Source organism: Cervus canadensis, chromosome X, assembly GCF_019320065.1.
Source record: "Cervus canadensis isolate Bull #8, Minnesota chromosome X, ASM1932006v1, whole genome shotgun sequence".
NCBI classification, from domain to species: Eukaryota; Metazoa; Chordata; class Mammalia; order Artiodactyla; family Cervidae; genus Cervus; species Cervus canadensis.
The window spans coordinates 54,901,735-54,922,014 of record NC_057419.1 but is presented as its reverse complement, the minus strand read 5'-3'; the positions used below and the strand labels follow the sequence as shown (position 1 = coordinate 54,922,014).

Sequence of the window (20,280 nt, the reverse complement as noted above, 5' to 3'; positions counted from 1 at the left end):
CGACCGAGATAATCACAAAGGTGTGATCACTCTCACTCACCTAGAGCCGGACATCCTGGAATGTGAAGTCAGGTGGGCCTTAGGAAGCATCACTACAAACATAGGTAGTGGAGGTGATGGAATTCCAGTTGAGCTATTTCAAATCCTGAAAGATGATGCTGTGAAAGTGCTGCACTCAATATGCCAGCACATTTGGAAAACTCAGCAGTGGCCACAGGACTGGAAAAGGTCAGTTTTCATTCCAATGCCAAAGAAAGAAAGAACATAGAAACAAATTAACTATTTTTTAATAGCATTTGGAATTTCGGTTAGGAAAATAACTCTGCTAGTAAAAAATAAAAGTAAAAATCTTAAATGTTAAAGATGTGTTTTTTAAGAAAATTGAAATTGTATCAAGCATCTTCTCTGACCACAACACTATGAGATTAGATATCAGTTACAAGGAGAAAGCTGTAAGAAACACAAACACATGGAGATTAAACAATATGTTTCTAAATAACCAGTAGGTTACTAAAGAAATCAAAAGGGAAATTGTAAAATTTCTAGAAACAAATGACAAAGAAAACATGACAACTCAAAACCTGTGGGATATAGCAAAAGCAGTTCTAAGAGGGAAGTTTATAGCAATACAATCCTACCTCAAGAAAGAAGAAAAACATCGAATAGACAACCTAACTTTACACCTAAAGCAACTGGAAAAAGAAGAACAAAACCCCAAAATTAGTAGAAGGAGAGAAATTGTAAATTCCCGAGCATAGATAAATGAAAAAGAAATGAAAAAGACAATAGTAAAGATTAATAAAAGTAAAAGCTGGTTCTTTGAGAAAATAAACAAAATTGACATACCCTTAGCCAGACTCATCAAGGAAAAAAAAAGAGAAGAATCAGGTCAACAAAATTATAAATGAAAAAGGAGACGTTAGGACAGTGAGGAAATACAAAGGATTATAAGACACTATTATGAACAACTATATGGCAATAAAATAGATACTCTGGAAGAAATGGACAGATTCTGAGAAAAGGTCAGTCTTCCAAGACTGAACCAGGAAGAAATAGAAATGATGAACAACCCAATTATGTGCACCGAAATTGAAGCTGTGATCAAAAATCTCTCAAAACACAAAATCCCAGGACCAGATGGCTTCACAGGAGAATTCTATCAAACATTTAGAGAAGATCTAATGCCTATTCTTCTAAAGCTCTTTCAAAAAATTGCTGAGGAAGGAACACTTCTAAATTCATTCTACGAGGCCACCATCAGCCTGACACCAAAACCAGACAAAGACAACACAGAAAAGAAAACTACAGGCCAATATCACTGATGAACATAGATGCAAAAATCCTCAACAAAATTTTAGCAAACAGAATTCAGCAACACATCAAAAAGCTCATACACCATGATCAAGTTGGGTTTATTCCAGGAATGCAAGGATTCTTCAATATACGAAAATCAATCAATGTGATACACCATATGAAGAAATTGAAAGAGAAGAACCATATGATCATCTCAATAGATGCAGAAAAAGCCTTTGACAATATTCAGCACCCATTTATGATTAAAACTCTTTAATAAATGGGCATAGAAGAAACCTACCTCAACATAGTAAAGCTTTATATGATAAGCCTACAGCAAACATTCTTCTCAATGGTGAAAACCTGAAAGCTTTTCCCCTAAGATCAGGAACAAGACAAGGGTGTCCACTTTCCCCACTATTATTGAACATAGTTCTGGAAGTCCTAGCTTCAGCAATCAGAGAAGAAAAAGAAATAAAGGAATCCAGATTGGAAAAGAAGTAAAGCTCTCACTGTTTGCAGATGACATGATACTGTACATAGAAAACCCTAAAGATAGTATCAGAAAATTAGTAGAGCTAATCAGTGAATTTAGAAAAGTTGCAGGATACAAAATCAATACACAGAAATCACTTGCATTTCTATATACTAACAATGAAACATCAGAAATAGCAATTAAGAAATCAATCCCGTTCACTATTGCAACAAAAAGAATTAAATATCTGGGAATAAACTTACCTAAGGAGACAAAAGAACTGTACACAGAAAATTATAAGACACTAATGAAAGAAATCAAATACGATATAAACAGATGGAGAGATATTCCATGTTTCTGGGTAGGAAGAATCAATATTGTGAAAATGCCTATGCTACCAAACACAATCTACAGATTCAGTGCAATCCTTATCAAATTACCAATGGCATTTTTCACAGAACTAGAGCAAAAAATTTCACAGTTCATATGGAATCACAAAAGACCCCAAATAGCCAAAGCAGTCTTGAGAAAGAAGAATGGAGCTGGAGGAATCAAGCTTCCTGACTTCAGGTTATACTACAAAGCTACAGTCATCAAGGCAGTATGATACTGGCACAAAAACAGAAATATAGACCAATGGAACAAGACAGAGAGTCCAGAAATAAACCCATGCACCTATGGGTACCTTATTTTTGACAAAAAAAGGCGAGAATATACAATGGGGGCAAAGACAGCCTCTTCAATAAATGGTGCTGGGAAAACTGGACAGCTACATGTAGAAGAATGTAATTAGAACACTTCCTAACACCATACACAAAGATAAACTCAAAATGGATTATAGATGTAAAGGTAAGACCAGAAACTATAAAACTCTTATGGGAAAATATAGGCAGAACTCTCAGTGACATAAATCAAAGCAAGATCCTCTATGACCCACCTCCTAGAGTAATGGAAATAAAAACAAAAGTAAACAAGTGGGACCTGATTAAACTTAAAAGCTTTTGCAGAGCAAAGGAAACTATAAGCAAGGTGAAGAGACAACCCTCAGAATGGGAGAAAATAAGAGCAAATGAAACAACTGACAAAGGATTAATTTCCAGAATATACAAACAGCTCATACAACTCAACACCAGAAAAACAAACAACCCAATCAAAAAGTTGAAACTCCAATACTTTGGCCACCTGATGCGAAGAGCTGACTCATTTGAAAGGACCCTGATGCTGGGAAAGATTGAGGGCAGGAAGAGAAGGGGATGACAGAGGATGAAATGGTTGGATGGCATCACCAACTCAGTGGACATGGGTCTGGGTGGACTCCGGGAGTTGGTGATGGACAGAGAGGCCTGGCGTGCTGCGGTTCATGGGATCTCAAAGAGTCAGACACGACTGAGTGACTGAACTGAACTGAATCAAAAAGTGGGAAAAAAGACCTAAGCAGACATTTTTCCAAAGAAGACATATAGATGGCTAACAAACATATGAAAAGATGCTCAACATCACTCATTAGTAGAGAAATGCAAATCAAAACTACAATGAGATATCACCTCATACGGGTCAGAACGGCCCTCGTCAAAAAGTCTACAAACAATAAATGCTGGAAAGGGTGTGGAGTAAAGGGAACACTCTTGCACTGTTGGTGGGAATGTACTTCCATACTATGGAAGACAGTATGGAGATTCCTTTTAAAACTAGGAATAAAACCACCATATGACCCAGCAATCCCACTCCTGGGCATACACCCTGAGGAAACCAAAATTGAAAGAGAGACATGTATCCCATTGTTCATTGCAGCACTGTTTACAATAGCTAGAACATGGAAGCAACCTAGATGTCCATCAATAGATGAATGGATAAAGAAATTGTGGTATATATACACAATGGAATATTACTCAAACATTAAAAGAAACACATTTGAGTCAGTTCTAATGAGGTGGATGAACCTAGAACCTATTATACAGAGTGAAATAAGTCAGAAAGAGAAAGACAAATATCATATTCTAATGTATATATACAGAATCTAGAAAAATGATACTGAAGAATTTACTTAGAGGGCAACAATGGAGGAACAGACATAGGGAATAGACTTAGGGACTTGGGGAGAGGCGAGGAGAGGGTGAGATGTATGGAAAGAATAACATGGAAACTTACATTACCATATGTAAAATAGATAGCCATTGGGAGTTTGCTGTATGGCTCAGGAAACTCAAACAGGGGCTCTGTATCAACCTAGAGGGGTGGGATGGGGAAGGAGATGGGAGGGAGGTTCAAAAGGGAGGGGATATCTGTATACCTATGGCTGATTCATGTTGAGGTTTGAGAGAAAACAGCAAAATTCTGTAAAGCAATTATCCTTCAATAAAAAATTAAGTAATTAATTGAAATAAAAGATGTGATTTGCCTATTATATTTTGTTTATAGGTCAAGTCAGGATTCTTCCATGAAAGTGATTCCAAAGCTGTTGCTAAGTCCATTAGAGACCGTGTGACCCTGATAAAGAAGACAAGGGAGAAGAAGCCAGCTGGCTGTTTGGAAGAACGCAGGGATTCCCAGTGCAAGTCTTTAGGGAATGTACTTGCTCAGCCCCAAAATACATCTTTGCCCCCTCCTCCTGTTCAGCATACTGGGGCGGAATGTGAAGAAACTGAAGTTGATCAACATGTGCGACAACAGCTTCTACAAAGAAAACCACAGCATCATTGCTCCTCTGTTACAGGTAACACAGTTATAATATATGAAAGGAAACATGTAATTGTATTCCGTTATCTTTAAATAGTACTTTTGTATGTTTCAAAGGATTTTGTTATCTGTCCTTTCATTAATCCTTTTCCAAAATCCCTAGAAAAGCCAGCTAGTTTCCTTACTTTAAAATTAAGAAACTGTTCTGTTAAGTGACTTGTCCAAGGTATGAGTTGAGTAAGGATTATAATCTTTTTACCATTAAAAAAAAATCTTTTTACCATTTTGAAGGGTCTAACATGAATCTTTTAGTAAAGAAAATATGAATCTAAAGATAGAACTTATTTTTCAAGAGGAAATTTTCTAGACTATAAGACCTTTGTATTTTAGACTCAAGTATAAATTAACAGTTTGTCTAATTTTTCTGGCTGTAATGCATTCTCTTCTCTAGAAGGACAGAGTGTTTTCATAGTAATAACCCGTTTTCTATAAAGGCAGCATTATTTTGTAGCCAAGTTCTGTGAAAATGAGAATATGCCACTTAAAATTAACTGAAATCCTATTGGCACACATAGATTAGTTAGGATATGCATGAAATGGCCAGCAGATTGAGTTAACTTTTATGTAATTCTTTGTAGTTTTGCTTTACTAATAAAATTTTAGTTATACCATAATATCAGCATGGAAAGTTTACATGATGGTTTTTTATTAATTCTGCAGTGTACATATCTTATTTGAAGCTGTTTCAGGTTGTCAGAGTAAGAAAGAAAAAAAAGGAGTGCTTACCATTTCCTATGCCATCTGGACCTTGTGTTTTGAGTTTTTCCCTTCTACCTTATTTTTTTGGTCATAGGTGACAATTTGTCTGAGGCAGGAGCAGGATCAGCTTTACACTCAGATACTTCAAATCAGCCCACTGTAGCCTACTCCTCAGACCAAATTATGGGCTCTCAAATGGTTTCTAACTTGCCGCAGACCGAAATAAATGTTCTGGAGAAAATTTATTCATCCCAGCAACTAGTGGGACATTACCAGCAGATTTCAGGGGTGAGATGAACTGTTATACTTTTAAATATATCATCAGTATATTTACTGTAGATGGGAGAATTTATCTTTAATCTTTTTGTTCTTATTTAGCAGTTGCAGAAGCAGCCAAAGCTGACTCAGCCCCAGATTTTGCCTTTGGTTCAAGGTCAGTCCACTGTTTTGCCTGTACATGTCTTTGGACCTCCAGTTGTCTCACAACCCCAGGTTTTGCCTTTAATTGTCTCAAAGGCCTCACAGATAAAGGTAAGATACATTTTAGAGCCTCTGTATTCAGTTAAACATATTTAACACTGGCTAGGACTTTCCTGGTAGCTTGGGCTTCCCTGGTATCTCAGCTGGTAAAGAATCCACCTGCAATGTGGGAGACCCCAGTTCGATTCCTGGATCAGGAAAATTCCCTGGAGAAGGAATAGGTTACACACTCCAGTATTCTTGGGCTGCTCTGGTGGCTCAGGTGGTAAAGAATTTGCCTGCAGTATGGGAGACCTGGGTTCGATCCCTAGGATGGGAAGATCCCCTGGAGGAGAGCATGGCAACCCACTCTAATGTTCTTGCCTGGGGAATCCCCATGGACAGAGGAGCGTGGCAGGCTACAGTCCTTGGGTTCACAAAGAGTCAGACATGACTGAGCAACTAAGCACAGCACAGATTTTCTGACAGGTGAAGGCTCTCTTACATAGATTCATCCTAGTTTATATAAAAGTCACTGAAAGCTTAAAGTTGTTTATATTTTCCTTCACTTAAGACATTCATCTTGAGGATGTGCCTAATACTGTGTAACTAGAATCTTGAGACACTGCTTATATAATTGGAAAAGAAACTGAGAATTCCATATACGGATAAAAAATTTATTTAGGACTCTAATCCCTTTTTCTTGGTTTGTTTTTTGTGTTGGACTTTTCAGCCTGATTTGAATGTGGAGGGATGTCTTTTGTAGTTAATTAGAAATAGTGTTTCATAGACTGTTATAATTTTTAGCACTTTGATCTAAATTCTTGACTTGTTTTGTTCACATTTATTTCTGTAGAAGAAAATGTTTTTTTCATTTAGACTCTTGAAGCCAACATTACTCATTTCTGACAATGAGTGCACAGTCTTTCTGAGTGTTCATATATCAGTACTATATCCTGGTTTCCTAGGTTATAGACTTTGGATACATGGTTGGGCTTTTCTTTGCCATCCCATTTTCTTTTCTCAACTTCACTATCCCCTGTGTGTGTCTTCTCTGTTTGGGAATGAGCTGGTCTGAGTTCCTAGGCATTCTCTGTATATGACTTAGTTAGCAGCTGGTGCATATGTTGGTTTTAAGAGATTAGTACATAGTCAGTCATAGTTCATCAACACACTTTTAATAACCGCCATCTCTGGGGATGTAAAATAAGATAAAATATTGTCCTTACCCTCAAGAAGCTCAATCTTGTAGGGGAAAACATACACATACTTGACAAATGCCAGATGCATTTAAAATCTGCTGGGGATATATTTAATCTGCTATAGTTGACAGTACATGGTGTTTGGCTAGTGTTTGTAGCTTATATGGTATATGTTCATTCTTGAGTTCATGTTGTGGTTGGGTTTATCTCTTTTTAAGACGATAATGCAAAGTGTGTTGGATGGATGCTTAAATTATTAATAATAACTTAGGTTCAACAACATAAATATACAGGTATGTATATTTTGAAAAAAAAGGTTAAAAATTTATGAAAGTGTATTTTACCTATTTAAAATAAAGCCTACAAAGTTATAAAGAAGACAGTAAAAATCATCTACTATCTCTCCAGTTAGAAATAAATTATAATTTATATTTGGGGGTAGAGACTCTAGATTTGACTCTGGTTCAGATCATGAACTCCTTATTGCCAAATGCAGACTGAAATTGAAGAAAGTGGAGAAAACCACTAGACCATTCAGGTATGACCTAAATCAAATCCCTTATGACTATACAGTGGAAGTGAGAAATAGATTTAAGGGACTAGATCTCATAGACAGAGAGCCTGATGAACTATGGACGGATGTTCATGACATTGTACAGGAGACAGGAATCAAGACCATCCCCAAGAAAAAGAAATGCAAAAAAGCAAAATGGCTGTCTGAGGAGGCCTTACAAACAGCTGTGAAAAGAAGAGAAGTGAAAAGCAAAGGAGAAAAGGAAAGATACACACATTTGAATGCAGAGTTCAGCAATATGTGAACCGTGAGCTTCCAGATGTTCAAGCTGGTTTTAGAAAAGGCAGAGGAACCAGAGATCAAATTGCCAGCATCTGCTGGATCATCAAAAAAACAAGAGAGTTCCAGAAAAACATCTATTTCTGCTTTATTGACTATGCCAAAGCCTTTGACTGTGTGGATCACAATAAACTGTGGAAAATTTTGAAAGAGGTGGGCATACCAGATCACCTGACCTCCCTCTTGAGAAACCTGTATGCAGGTCAGGAAGGAACAGTTAGAACTGGACATAGAACAGCAGACTGGTTCCAGATAGGAGAAGGAGGTACATCAAGGGTGTATATTGTCCCCCTACTTATTTAACTTATATGCAGAGTACATCATGAGAAACACTGATCTGGATGAAGCACAAGCTGGAATCAAGATTGCCGGGAGAAATATCAATAACCTCAGATATGCAGATGACACCACCCTATGGCAGAAAGTGAAGAAGGACTAAAGAGCCTCTTGATGAAAGTGAAAGAGAGTGAAAAAGTTGGCTTAAAGCTCAACATTCAGGAAGCTAAGATCATGGCATCTGGTCCCATCACTTCATGGCAAATAGATGGAGAAACAGTGTCAGACTTTATTTTTCTGGGCTCCAAAATCACCGCAAATGTGATTGCAGCCATGAAATTAAAAACGCTTACTCCTTGGAACGAAAGTTATGACCAACCTAGACAACATTGAAAAGCAGAGACATTACTTTGCCAACAAAGGTCCATCTAGTCAAGGCTATGGTTTTTTCCACTGGTCATGTATGGATGTGAGAGTTGGACTATAAAAAAAGCTGAGCGCTGAAGAATTGATGCTTTTGACCTGTGGTGTTGGAGAAGACTCTTGAGAGTCCCTTGGACTGCAAGGAGATCCAACCAGTCCATCCTAAAGGAGACCAGCCCTGAGTGTTCATTGGAAGGACTGATGTTGAAGCTGAAACTACAATAATTTGGCCATCTGATGCAAAGAACTGACTCATTTGAAAAGACCCTGATGCTGGGAAAGATTGAGGGCAGGAGGAGAAGGGGACGACAGAGGATGAGATGGCTGGATGGCATCACCGACTCAATGGACATGGGTTTGATTGGACTCCGAGAGTTGGTGATGGACAGGGAGGCCTGGCGTGCTGTGATTCATGCGGTCGCAAAGAGTCGGACACAACTGAGCGACTGAACTGAACTTCTGTCATTAAATCTTATGAATAAATGAACTCTAGATTTGTCTTTTTTTCTGGGTATACATGTATAACTTTGTTTATACATACATATGTATATCACATACATACTATTTTGTAGCCTGCCTTTTTCACATAATATTTAGAATCCACATAAGCAAGCAGTTTGACCAGTGGGGGTCTTTTCATAAACCTGGTCATTTAAGTTCTAGGAATTATTACAGCCAGCCTATATATATTCAACCAACTCTCTCCTCTCCTCTTGAGAGACCTTCTTTGTTCCTTTTAGCTATGATATTAAAATCCTTTTGAGCTTTCTCTTAGAACTTCCACTTTCTGGTGTGTGAAGGTGTCAGATTCAGTTACTCTGAATTTCTGCCATGGTTTGAATGAGTTATGTGGCAGGTTCAGTAAATGAGAGGCCATGAGCAATATATTGTTGGGGGCTGTTCTCAGTCTGTTAGTGTCTTTAGTTAACATTTTCTCGTGGTGTTATTAATAGAATTTTTATAGGACTAACACTATACCCAACACCTTTTTGATGACTTCCTAAAATCTTTACAGTGTGTTAGTCGTTCAGTTGTGTCCAACTCTTTGAGACCCCATGGACTGTAGCCTGCCAGGCTCCTCTGCCCATGGGATTTTCCAGGCAAGAATACTGGAGTGGGTTGCCACTTCCTTCTCCAGTGATCTTCCTCACCCAGGGACTGAACCCAGATCTCCCGCATTGCAGGAAGATTCTTTTATTGTCTGAGCCACCAGGGAAGCCCCCAAATCTTTACAACATAGCATTATTTTACTTATCATTCTGTCTGGGACTCTCCCCATTAAATTGGACATGGTATATACATTTATTTTATTTTTAATTGAAAAAATTTTTGGCCACAGTCTGCAGCTTGTGGCATCTTAGTTCAACCAGGGATTGAGCCCAGGGCCCTGACAATGAGAGCACCGAGTCCTCACCATTGGACATCAGAGAACTCCCATGGTACATGCATTTGTAATTTGAATTTTTTTCCATCAGCACCAGGAACTACAGCTGAGTTTTGGAGCAGATGTACACATTTTAGCTCAACCTGTGAGTTTAGACTTGTCAGTTACTGGAGTTCCACAACCAGTCTTGTTTACAATTTCTCCTTGGACATTGCGTGCTTCGCAAATGATTTCCCAGGATCTAATGGTTGGTCTTCAACTTGAACTTGACCCTTGAAATGGGAATCAGGCATTAACCAAATTACCAAATGCCAATCAAATTTCTAGTTTCTTATCAGTTAATCACCTCCAGCTTTGTCAAGTTATTCTTTTGCCCAACTTGTGAGCAGTGCACAGAATGCTGGTGGTACAGCTCAGCTCCCTTCTAATTGCATTGAGATGTATTCAAGGGCCCATCAACCTTCAGAAAAGATACATTCAGTATCCTAGCCATAATCAGTGGTATACCAGGAGTCTGTAATTCCAGATTCTTCAGTTCCACAAAGCCAGACTGCATTTAGAGAAGCCTTGTTTCCAAGCCTCTATTCAGCAGCAGCCATTAATTTTACAACTAAGATTATATTGTTGTTCAGTGGCTCAGTCATAGCTGTCTTTGTGACCCCATGGACTGCAGCACACCAGGCTTCCCTGTCCTTCACTATCTCCCAGAGTTTGCTCAAACTCATGTCCATTGAGTCAATGATGCCATCAAACCATCCCATCCTCTGTCATCCCCTTCTCCTCCTGCCTTCAATGTTTCCCAGCATCAGGGTCTTTTCCAATGAGTTGGTTCTTTGCCTCAGGTGGCCAAAGTACTGGAGCTTCAGCTTCAGCATCAGTCCTTTCAGTGAGTATTCAGGACTGATTTCCTTTAAGATTAATTGGTTTGATCTCATTTTAGTCCAGGGGACTCTCAAGAGTCTTCTCTAGCACCACACTTCAAAAGCATCAGTTCTTTGGTGCTCAGCTTTCTTTGTGGTCCAACTCTCACATCCGTACGTGACGACTAGAAAAAACATAGCTTTGACTATGCAGACCTTTGTCAGAAAAGTGATGTCTCTGCTTTTTAATATGCTATCTAGGTTTGTTGTAGCTTTTCTTCCAAGGAGCAAGCATCTTTTATTAGATTGGTGCAAATGTAATTGTGGTTTCAGACCATGAATTTTAAATCATTATAACTAGACTCAAATACATCTTTATTAATCAAACTATAAACCATTACAGTCAATACATTTTTGCTAATGAGAAATAAGTTTGATTATTCTTGTAGTGTAAAAATCTGTGCTTCAGGATTCAGTGAACTCTTGGAAATCATTTTTTGCATTCTGCTGGTTGTGGAAGCATTTTCCCTGCAAAAAGTTGTCAAGATGCTTGAAAAGTGATAGTCGGTTGGCAAGAGGTCAGGGGAATATGGCAGATGAAGTAAAATGTCCTAGTCTAATTCATTCAAGTTTTGGAGTGTGGTTGTGTAACGTGTGGTCAGGCATTGTCATGGAGAAGAATTTGGCCCTTTCTGTTGACCAATGCTGGCTGCAGATGTTGCAGTTTTCAGTGCATCTCATCAATTTGCTGAGCATATTTCTCAGATATAATGGTTTTTCCAGGATTCAGAAAGCTGTAGTGGATCAGACCGGCAGCTGACCACCAAACTGACCACAACCCTTTTTTGGTGCAAATTTGACTTTGGAAAGTGCTTTGGAACTTCTTTTCACACTGAGCTGGTCACTTCTGGTTGTTATATAAAATTCACTTTTTGTTGCCCATCACAGTCTGATAGAGAAATTGTTCATTGTTGTTATGTAGAATAAGTAAAGATGACAATTCAAAATGATGACAGTCTTTTGATTTTCTGTCAGCTCATGAGGCACCCACTTACTTAGCTTTTTTCACCTTTTCTATTTGCTTCAAATGCTGAATGGCTGTAGAGTGGTTGACATTGAGTTCTTTGGCAATTTCTCATGTAAGAGGATCGCTCCTCATTTTTAAGGCTCTCATCTCTTCTTGAACCACTACTGTACGTTCGTTATCGATTCCTGGGCCATATGTGTCATTGATGTTGTGAGTTGTCTCTTCTGCTTTATGACCTATTTTGAACTCAAATAAGAAAATTGCTCAAATTTGCTTTTTGTCTAATATCATTTCCATAGTCTAAAATAAATATAAAATGAACAGCAATCAATATATAAATCATTAGCAAAAAAACATAAAGCAAGAAACGTGCATTAAAATAATATGTAACATAACCACATTTTAGAATGTATCCAATATCAAACAGCAAAGTTCAACAATGTGAAAACCACAATTACTTTACACCAACCTAATAGCATCACCACAGAAACATGTTCAGTGGGGCTATACTCTGAAAAATCTGAAACTCATGTAAGTTGACAGTGTCATTCAGCCCCTGGAACAGCCATCTTATTCTGTTCAACACACTTATTCAGGACCACCTGCAGAATTGCCATCCTTCCCATTGAAGGCTCCTGAGCAGCTGCCCCTTGTGATACTTCCAAGGAATAAGCTGCTTAACCCATCACAGCCGACTTACCAATAAACGCTTCAACACAGCCTATTTATTTACTACCACCCCAGAGCATCCTCTTTACACTGTACAACCACTAGCATCAGAACCAACCTATTCTGTAGACTTCTTATCCAGCCCCACCTGTGGCATAGCCCTCTTATTTGGCCCCAGCCCAAGGGAAGCCTATTTATACAGTGCAACCGCAGGTTTGGTCTCCTTTTTCCAGACCAGCCAGAATGTATAATCCAAGCACCTTACCCTGTGAAACCTATGGAACAGCCTGCTTACCAGGCATTTGAGTATGTCCCTTATTCAGGACACACTGCTTACACCATCCAGACAGCTTAACAGACAACCTTCATCACCCAGCCAGTATACAAAGTAAATTCTTCTGATGGAAAGCAAATACATATTACAAACTGCAGATCAGGACCTTTACTCAGTACCACCTTATGTAGTGCAGACTTCTGAGCAACAAGCTTATTTAACACAACCCCAAGGTTCTTCAACATTGGAACAAAAGACATAAGTCATATTTAGCATTAACCTTAGATACACAAACACATTCTATTGAGCCTTTATTTAATGTGTAGAATTCAGCCTAGCCAACAAACAGATGTCAGTTTTGGGCACCAGCAGCTAAAAGCCCATTCAATTAGTATTACATCTCAGAGGGTTGTGGAAGGACAGCTTCAACACCCAGCGCAAATGTCCTTCATAGGCCTCTTCAAAGACCCAGATCCAGCCCCCACACTTCTCTGCACAGCATTCCCTATCATATTAACAAGAAGCCAGGCTTCTCACTCAGCTTTCTTTCCTCATCAGCAGATGACTCATTTATCTCATAGGCAAGCACAGAAAAGCCATTGTGTACTCAAGAATGTCCCCTAAATCAAATCTTTATATATTCAACATGCTGCTTTCCAACAGCAGGTACCTCATTCACATGCACCTAACCAGATTCAGCCATTACCATGTATTCCAAAAGCCATTACAGATGTGGCCCTGATTATATATCCTTTGCAAGAACAGTTGCAACCAGCGGCACTGAAGCACCAGCATGTAATATAGCCTTTTGAATTGCCTCGAGTGCTTTTGGCATTAGACAGGAGTCAAATGTTTCCCTTGCATAGAAACCTAGCACAGACCAGCCAGCATGCATTCAGCAGTAGTTTCCTGTCCAGCTACAGTGGCAGTCATCTTCTAGCTTAGCATTTGTTTCTGGGTCATCAGAAACACAACACCAGACCCTCATCCAGTTCTGGGATAGACCTTACAAATCAGCCATCTTCTGTTCATTTGTCGCCACTTAGTATTCCAGTACAGGCTTCTACTGCGTCTCAGAGCATTTCTCTGTTACGGACAGAGCAGTATTTGCAAGGCCAAGAAATTTCAAAGGTAAATTCTCCTGGTGGAAAATATGGATGATTATGCATTTTCTGTAATGTTCAAGGATCCAGGATATAGTGAGCTATATTAAAAATGGCACTGGGACTGGGAGTCATAGTCCCTGTTCTTGGCTTTTTTCCTTAATCAGTAGGTAGCTTTGATTCAAGTCTTTTTGGCATTTCTTCATGAAAGAAGTGAAGGGATTAGACCAGATGATGTTAACAAAAAATATTTGAGCACCTACTTGTAATATATTGGTGAATTAAAGATAAAAATTATTTCTGTCATTGAGTTTTGTTGCCTAATGTAGGGAGACTGTCAATAACCACAATAAAAAGTAAATTGTATAATACAGTACAATGTTGTTATTCAGTCACTCAGTTGTGTCCAGCTCTTTGCGACCCCATGGACTGCAGCACACCAGGCTTCCCTGTCCTTCACTATCTCCTGGAGTTTGCTCAGTGGAGCAGCGTAAGGAGGAAAGTGGGTTGCAATTTTAAATAAGGTGATGATCTTGGTAGGCCTCATTGAGAAGGTTGACAAGTTGAGCACACACTTGAAAGAGGTGAGGGAGTCCTTAGTGCACATTTCAGGCCGAGGGACTTTGAGGGAGAAGTGGGTCTGGCATGTTTGAAGAACAGCAAGTCCTAATACGTTTCAAGCCTAGGTCTATCTTACTGTTCTACATTTATTATAAAGCATTTGATTTTATGGGATGATAATAATGAGCACTATTGAGTGATTCTTAGGTGCCAAATACTATTCTAATGGCTTTATGTGTACTATCTTCAAAACAACCCTGTCATTAAGGGTAATTAAGGTTCAGAGAAGTTAAATAACTTTCTGAGTGTCATATGAAAGGGCCAGGATTTCAACCCAGACCACCTAGCTGCAGAGGCTGTGCCCTTAAATCATTACATCATCCATCCTCTTTGATAGATAGCTATTCTCCCTGCCAGAATTTGAGAAAAAGAGCATGATGACTTCAGTGAGATGTTAACTCAGGGGATCAATTGAATTAATTAAAGGTAGGAACTGAGAATTCACTTTATTTTTTCTCTTCTGTTCTGATCCAGGTATTTCTAAAGACTGAATTTATTGAGTTTAGCTAATAAAATGCTTTGAGGTCCTTAGATAATAGATGTGCTATAATATAAGAGTTTTTTTTTTTACTGGTGATATTACTGTTTTAAATAGCTATAATCTTAAGTATTGTATATTTCATGAAATTTCCTCTTCATCAGGGGCATAAATTATAATGAATTCTAATGTGTGCATGTTGACTTCTATCAGGAATGATCAAAGATTAATAAAGATCTTTGGAGTTGAAGTTTCTTCAAATCATGCTATTCCAGGACATTTCTTTAGAATAAATTTTTTCACAAGGTATTTTAGATTGAAATGTTCATTTCTGTGGGCATGTGTTGTATACTTTTTTTACCTAATTAAAAATTAGAAAAGACCCTGATGCTGGGAAAGATTGAAGGCAGAAGGAGAAGGGGACAACAGAGGACGAGACGGTTGGATGGAATCACCGACTCAATGGACGTGAGTTTGAGCAAGCTCTGGGAGATGGTGAAGGACAGGGAAGCCTGGCATTCTGCAGTTCATGGAGTTGCAAAGAGTTGGACCTGACTGAGTGACTGAACAACAAATTAAAAATTTCCCCCCAGCATTTTATTAAGAAGAATTTCAAAGATACAGAAAAGTTGAAGAAAAAGTGAACGTATATGTATCTACCAGCTAGATTATACAGTTAACTTTTGTTGTATTTGGTCTATCTCTTATCTATCAACTACTTTATCCATTTATCAGTAAATTCAAAATTAAAGTTGCTGACATTAGTATATTTCATCCATAAACACTTCAGCAGGCATATCATTGACTAGAATTCAGTATTTGTTTATATTTTTTAGTTTATGTGCAGTAAAATTCAAAGATCATAATTCATTGAGTTTTGACAAATGCTTACACCTCTGTAACCCAAACCATTATCAAAATACAAAAAGATGTTGGCAAACATTTTCTGTAAGGTTTAGATAGTAACTATTTTAAGCTTTGTGGTCTATGTAGTCTCCATTGCATTTACTCAACTCTGCTATTGCATGTGTGAAAGCAGCCATAAACAATATGTAAAATATTTGACATGACTGTGTTCCAATACCACTTTATTCACAAAAATGGTTGGTGTACCAGGTTTGGCCTATAGGCTGTAGCTTGCCCACATGATAAAGAATATTGCCATTACTGCAGAAATTTCCTTCATGCCCCTTCCCAGTCAGTGTCCAACCACACACCTCCCACCAGTTGACCACTGTTGAGTTTTTTTTTCACCATAGATTAATTTACCCTGCTCTAGACCTTCATAGAAATGGAATCACACAGTATGTACTCTTGTGTAAGATTTCTCTCATTCAGTATGTTTTAAAGATTGATCCATGTTGTATGTATTAGTAGTTTTTTTTCGGGGGGGGTCTATTAATAAAGCTGCAACGAACATTCTTTTATGTCTTTCTGTTAATACATGTATTTATTTCTCCTGAATAATACCCAGTTGCAGAATTTTCTGGGTCATAGGATAGATGTTTAACTTTTTAAGAATTCTCAGTTTTCCAAATTGGCTGCTAACACCAGCAATATATGAGAGATTCACACTCTTGCCAACATTAATTTTAGTTATTCTGGTGAGTGTGTGTGTGTACGCTTAGTCGCTCAGTTGTGTCCAATTCTTTGTGACTCCATGGAGTGTAGCCTGCCAGGCACCTCTGTCCATGGATTTTCCAGGCAAGAAATATTGGAGTGAGTTGCCATTTCCTACTCCAGGGCATCTTCCTGACACAGGGATCAAACCTGTGGTCTCTTGTGTCTCCTGCATTTTCTGCATTTGCGGGAAGATTCTTTACCACTGTGCCACCTGGGAAGCCCCCTGGTGAATGTGTACTAGTATCTTATTGTGGTTTTAATTTGTGTTTCCCTGATGACTGATATTAAGCACTTTTTTGTGTACTTAGTGGCCTTTATCTCTCTTTATATGGGGTTATATCCCAATAAATGCATCATAAATTGAAATAGAAAATGCTGTTAATACACTTAACTTACTGAACATCATAGCTTAACCTAGCCTACCTTACATGTGTTCAGATCATTTACAGTAGCCTACAGTTGGGTAAAATCATCCAACACAAAGCCTATTTTATAATAAAGTCTTGAATATTTCTTGCAGCTTACTGAGCACTGTACTGAAAGTAAAAAACAGAATAGTTGTAAGTGTATTGATTATTTATTCTCATGATCACATGGCTGACATAGGAACTGTGGCTCACTGCCACTACCCAGCATCACAGGAAAGTATTATACTACATAGTTAGTCTAGGAGAAGTCAATATTCAAAAATAAAAGTACAATTTCTACTAAATGTGTATTGCTTTCACACCATTATATGGTTAGAAAAAATGTTGTGTCAGAGTCACAGACCAAAAGTCAAAGACCATCTGTACTCGTTCCCTATTGAATAGACTTGGCACTCTTTTTTCTTTTTTTAAGACATGGCACTCTTGATGAAAATCAGTTGAGTATAAAAGTATGAGTCCTCCAATTTTGTTTCACTTTTTTCGAGACTATTTTGGCGCTTCTGTGTCACTTGCACCTCCATACTATTTTAAAATCAAGTTTGCAAAAAGAAAAAGAATCTTCCCCCAATATCCGGATTTTAATAGAGATTGCTTTAGTTCTGAGTAGTATTGCTTCCTAATAATAGTCTTCCAGTCCATGGACATGGGATATCTTTTCATTAAATTATGTGTCATTTAATTTCTTTCAGCAACATTTTATAGTTTTCAGTGTACAAGTCTTACACCATTAGTCTTTTTTATGTTATTGTAAGTGAAATTGGTTTCTTAATTTCCTTTTTTGATTGCTCATTGGTGATGTATAGATATAACTGATTTTTGAGTGCTGTTCTGGTATTCTGTAATTTTACTAAATTAGTTTTTTAGCTCTAATAGGTTTTTGTTTTTGTTTTTTGGTGGATTCATCATTTGTCAGGACTTTATGTAAGATATTACCATCTTTTTTTTCCAATTTAGATGCCTTTTATTTTTTTTCTCCCTAATTGCTTTTTCTAGAACTTCCAGTACCATGTTGAATAGAAGCAATGAGAAGGGATGTCCTTGTGTTGCTCCTGATCTTAGTGAGAAAGCTTTCAATGTTTCACCGTTAAGTATGACGATCTTTTAATCAGTATTATAGCCCTATAACTTCATCCTTAGTAATTCTTTCCTCTGAATTCTGCGTTTTCTGATATTACATACCCACTCCTGCTTTCTTTTGACTAATGTTAGCATGACATATCTTTTGCTGTCCTTCAGTTTTCAGCCTGTTTTATGTTTGAAGTGAGTTTCTTGCAAAAAGCACATTTGTAGTTGTTGTTCAGTTGCTAAGTCATGTCCAACTTTTGTGACCCCCATGGACTGGAGCATGATGCCAGGCTCCTCTGTCCTTTATCATCTCCCAGAGTTTACTCAAATTCATGTCCATTGAGTCAGTGATGCTATCTAACCATCTCATCCTCTGCCACCCACTTCTCCTGCCCTCAATCTTTACCAGCATCAGGGTCTTTTCTGATGAGTCGGCTCTTTGCATCAGGTGGCCAAAGTATTGGAGCTTCAGCTTAAACATCAGTCCTTCCGATGAATATTCAGGGTTGATTTCCATTAGGATTGACTGGTTTGGTCTCTTTGCTGTTCAAGGGATTCTAAAGAATCTTCTCCAGCACAACAGTTTGAAAGCATCAATTCTTTGGTGCTTAGCCTTGTTCTTTATGGTCTATCTTTCTTCTTTATGGTCTATCTTTCACATACTTACATGACTACTGGAAAAACTATAGCTTCGACTTATCCAGACCTTTGTGAACAAAGTAAGTGATGTCTTTGCTTTTTAATACACTGTCTAGGTTTGCCATAGCTTTCCTTCCAAGGAGCAATAATCTTTTTTAATTTCATGGCTGCAGTCCCTGTCTTCAATGATTTTGGAGCCCAAGAAAATAAAGTCTGTCAGTGCTTCCACTTTTTCCCCTTCTATTTGCCATGAAGTGATGGGACTGGATGCCATGCTCTTAGATATGTGAATGTTGATTTTCAAACCAGGTTTTTCACTCTTCTGTATCATCTTTATGAAGAGGCTCTTTAGTTCCTCTTCACTTTGTGCTGTTGTAGTGGTATCATCTGCATATCTGAACCAGTCTGTTGTTCCATGTCCAGTTCTAACTGTTGCTTCTTGACCTGCATATAGGTTTCTCAGGAGGCAGATAAGGTGGTCTGGTATTCCCATCACTTTAAGAATTTTCCACAGTTTATTGTGATCCACACAGTCAAAGGCTTTGGTGTACTCAATAAACCAGAAGTAGATGTTCTGAAATTCCCTGCTTTCTCCATTATCCAACATATGTTTGCAACCCAATCTCTGGTTCCTTTGCCTTTTCTAAATGCAGCTTACACATCTGAAAGTTCTCAATTCATGTACTGTTGAAGTCTAGCTCTAAGGATTATAAGCATAACCTCACTAGCTTGTGAGATAAGCACAATTATATGGTAGTTTGAACATTCTTTGGCATTGCCCTTCTTTGGGATTGGAATGAAAATTGACCTTTTCGAGTCCTGTGGCCACTACTGGGTTTTCCAAATTTACTGGCATATTGAGTGCAGCACTTTCACAGTATCATCTTTTAGGGTTTGAAATAGCTCAGCTGAAATTCCATCACCTCCACTAGCTTTGTTAGTAGTAATGCTTCCTTAGGAACACTTGACTTCACATTCAGGGATGTCCAGCTCTACGTGAGTGACCACACCATCGTGGTTTGGCTTTTTTAAAAATTTTATTTATTTATTTTAATTGGAGGCTAATTACTTTACAATATTATGGTGGTTTTCACCATACATTGACATGAATCAGCCATGGGTGTATATCTGTTCCCCATCCTGAACCCCCTTCCCATGTCCCTCCCCATCTCATACCTCAGGGTCATCCCAGTGCACCAGCCCTGAGCACCCTATTCATACATTGAACCTGGACTGGCGATCTGTTTCACATATGATAATATACATGTTTCAATGCTGTTCTCCCAGATCATCCTACCTTCGCCTTCTCCCATAGAGGCCAAAAGACTGTTCTATACATCTGTGTCTCTTTTGCTGTCTCTCATATAGGGTTATCATTGCCATTTTTCTAAATTCCATATATATATATGTTAGTATACTATATTGGTGTTTTTCTTTCTGTCTTACTTCATTCTGTATAATAGGCTCCAGGTTCTTCCACCTCATTAGAACTGACTCAAATGTATTCTGTTTAATGGCTGGGTAATATTCCATTGTGTATATGTACCACAGCTTTCTTATCCATTTGTCTGCTGATGTACATCTAAGTTGCTTCCATGTCCTGGCTATTGTAAACAGTGCTGCAATGACCATTGGGGTACACATGTCTCTTTCATTTCTGGTTTCCTTGGTGTGTATGCCCAGAAGTGGGATT

At 38.2% G+C, this 20,280-nt stretch overlaps 1 protein-coding gene across 4 annotated transcripts in view; it reads left to right on the top strand.

Moving 5' to 3' along the window:
- WNK3 (WNK lysine deficient protein kinase 3) overlaps window positions 1–20,280 on the top strand; it is a 162,641-nt gene that overhangs the window by 63,381 nt on the left and 78,980 nt on the right. For 2 of the 4 annotated variants that reach the window (XM_043459314.1, XM_043459313.1), the window contains exons 8-10: window positions 4,187–4,481; window positions 5,298–5,491; window positions 5,585–5,734. In XM_043459314.1, the coding sequence (XP_043315249.1) occupies window positions 4,187–4,481; window positions 5,298–5,491; window positions 5,585–5,734 (639 nt within the window). Of the gene's footprint in view, window positions 1–4,186; window positions 4,482–5,297; window positions 5,492–5,581; window positions 5,735–20,280 lie in introns of all 4 variants that reach the window. The other 2 variants (XM_043459312.1, XM_043459311.1) reach the window with 1 other exon arrangement.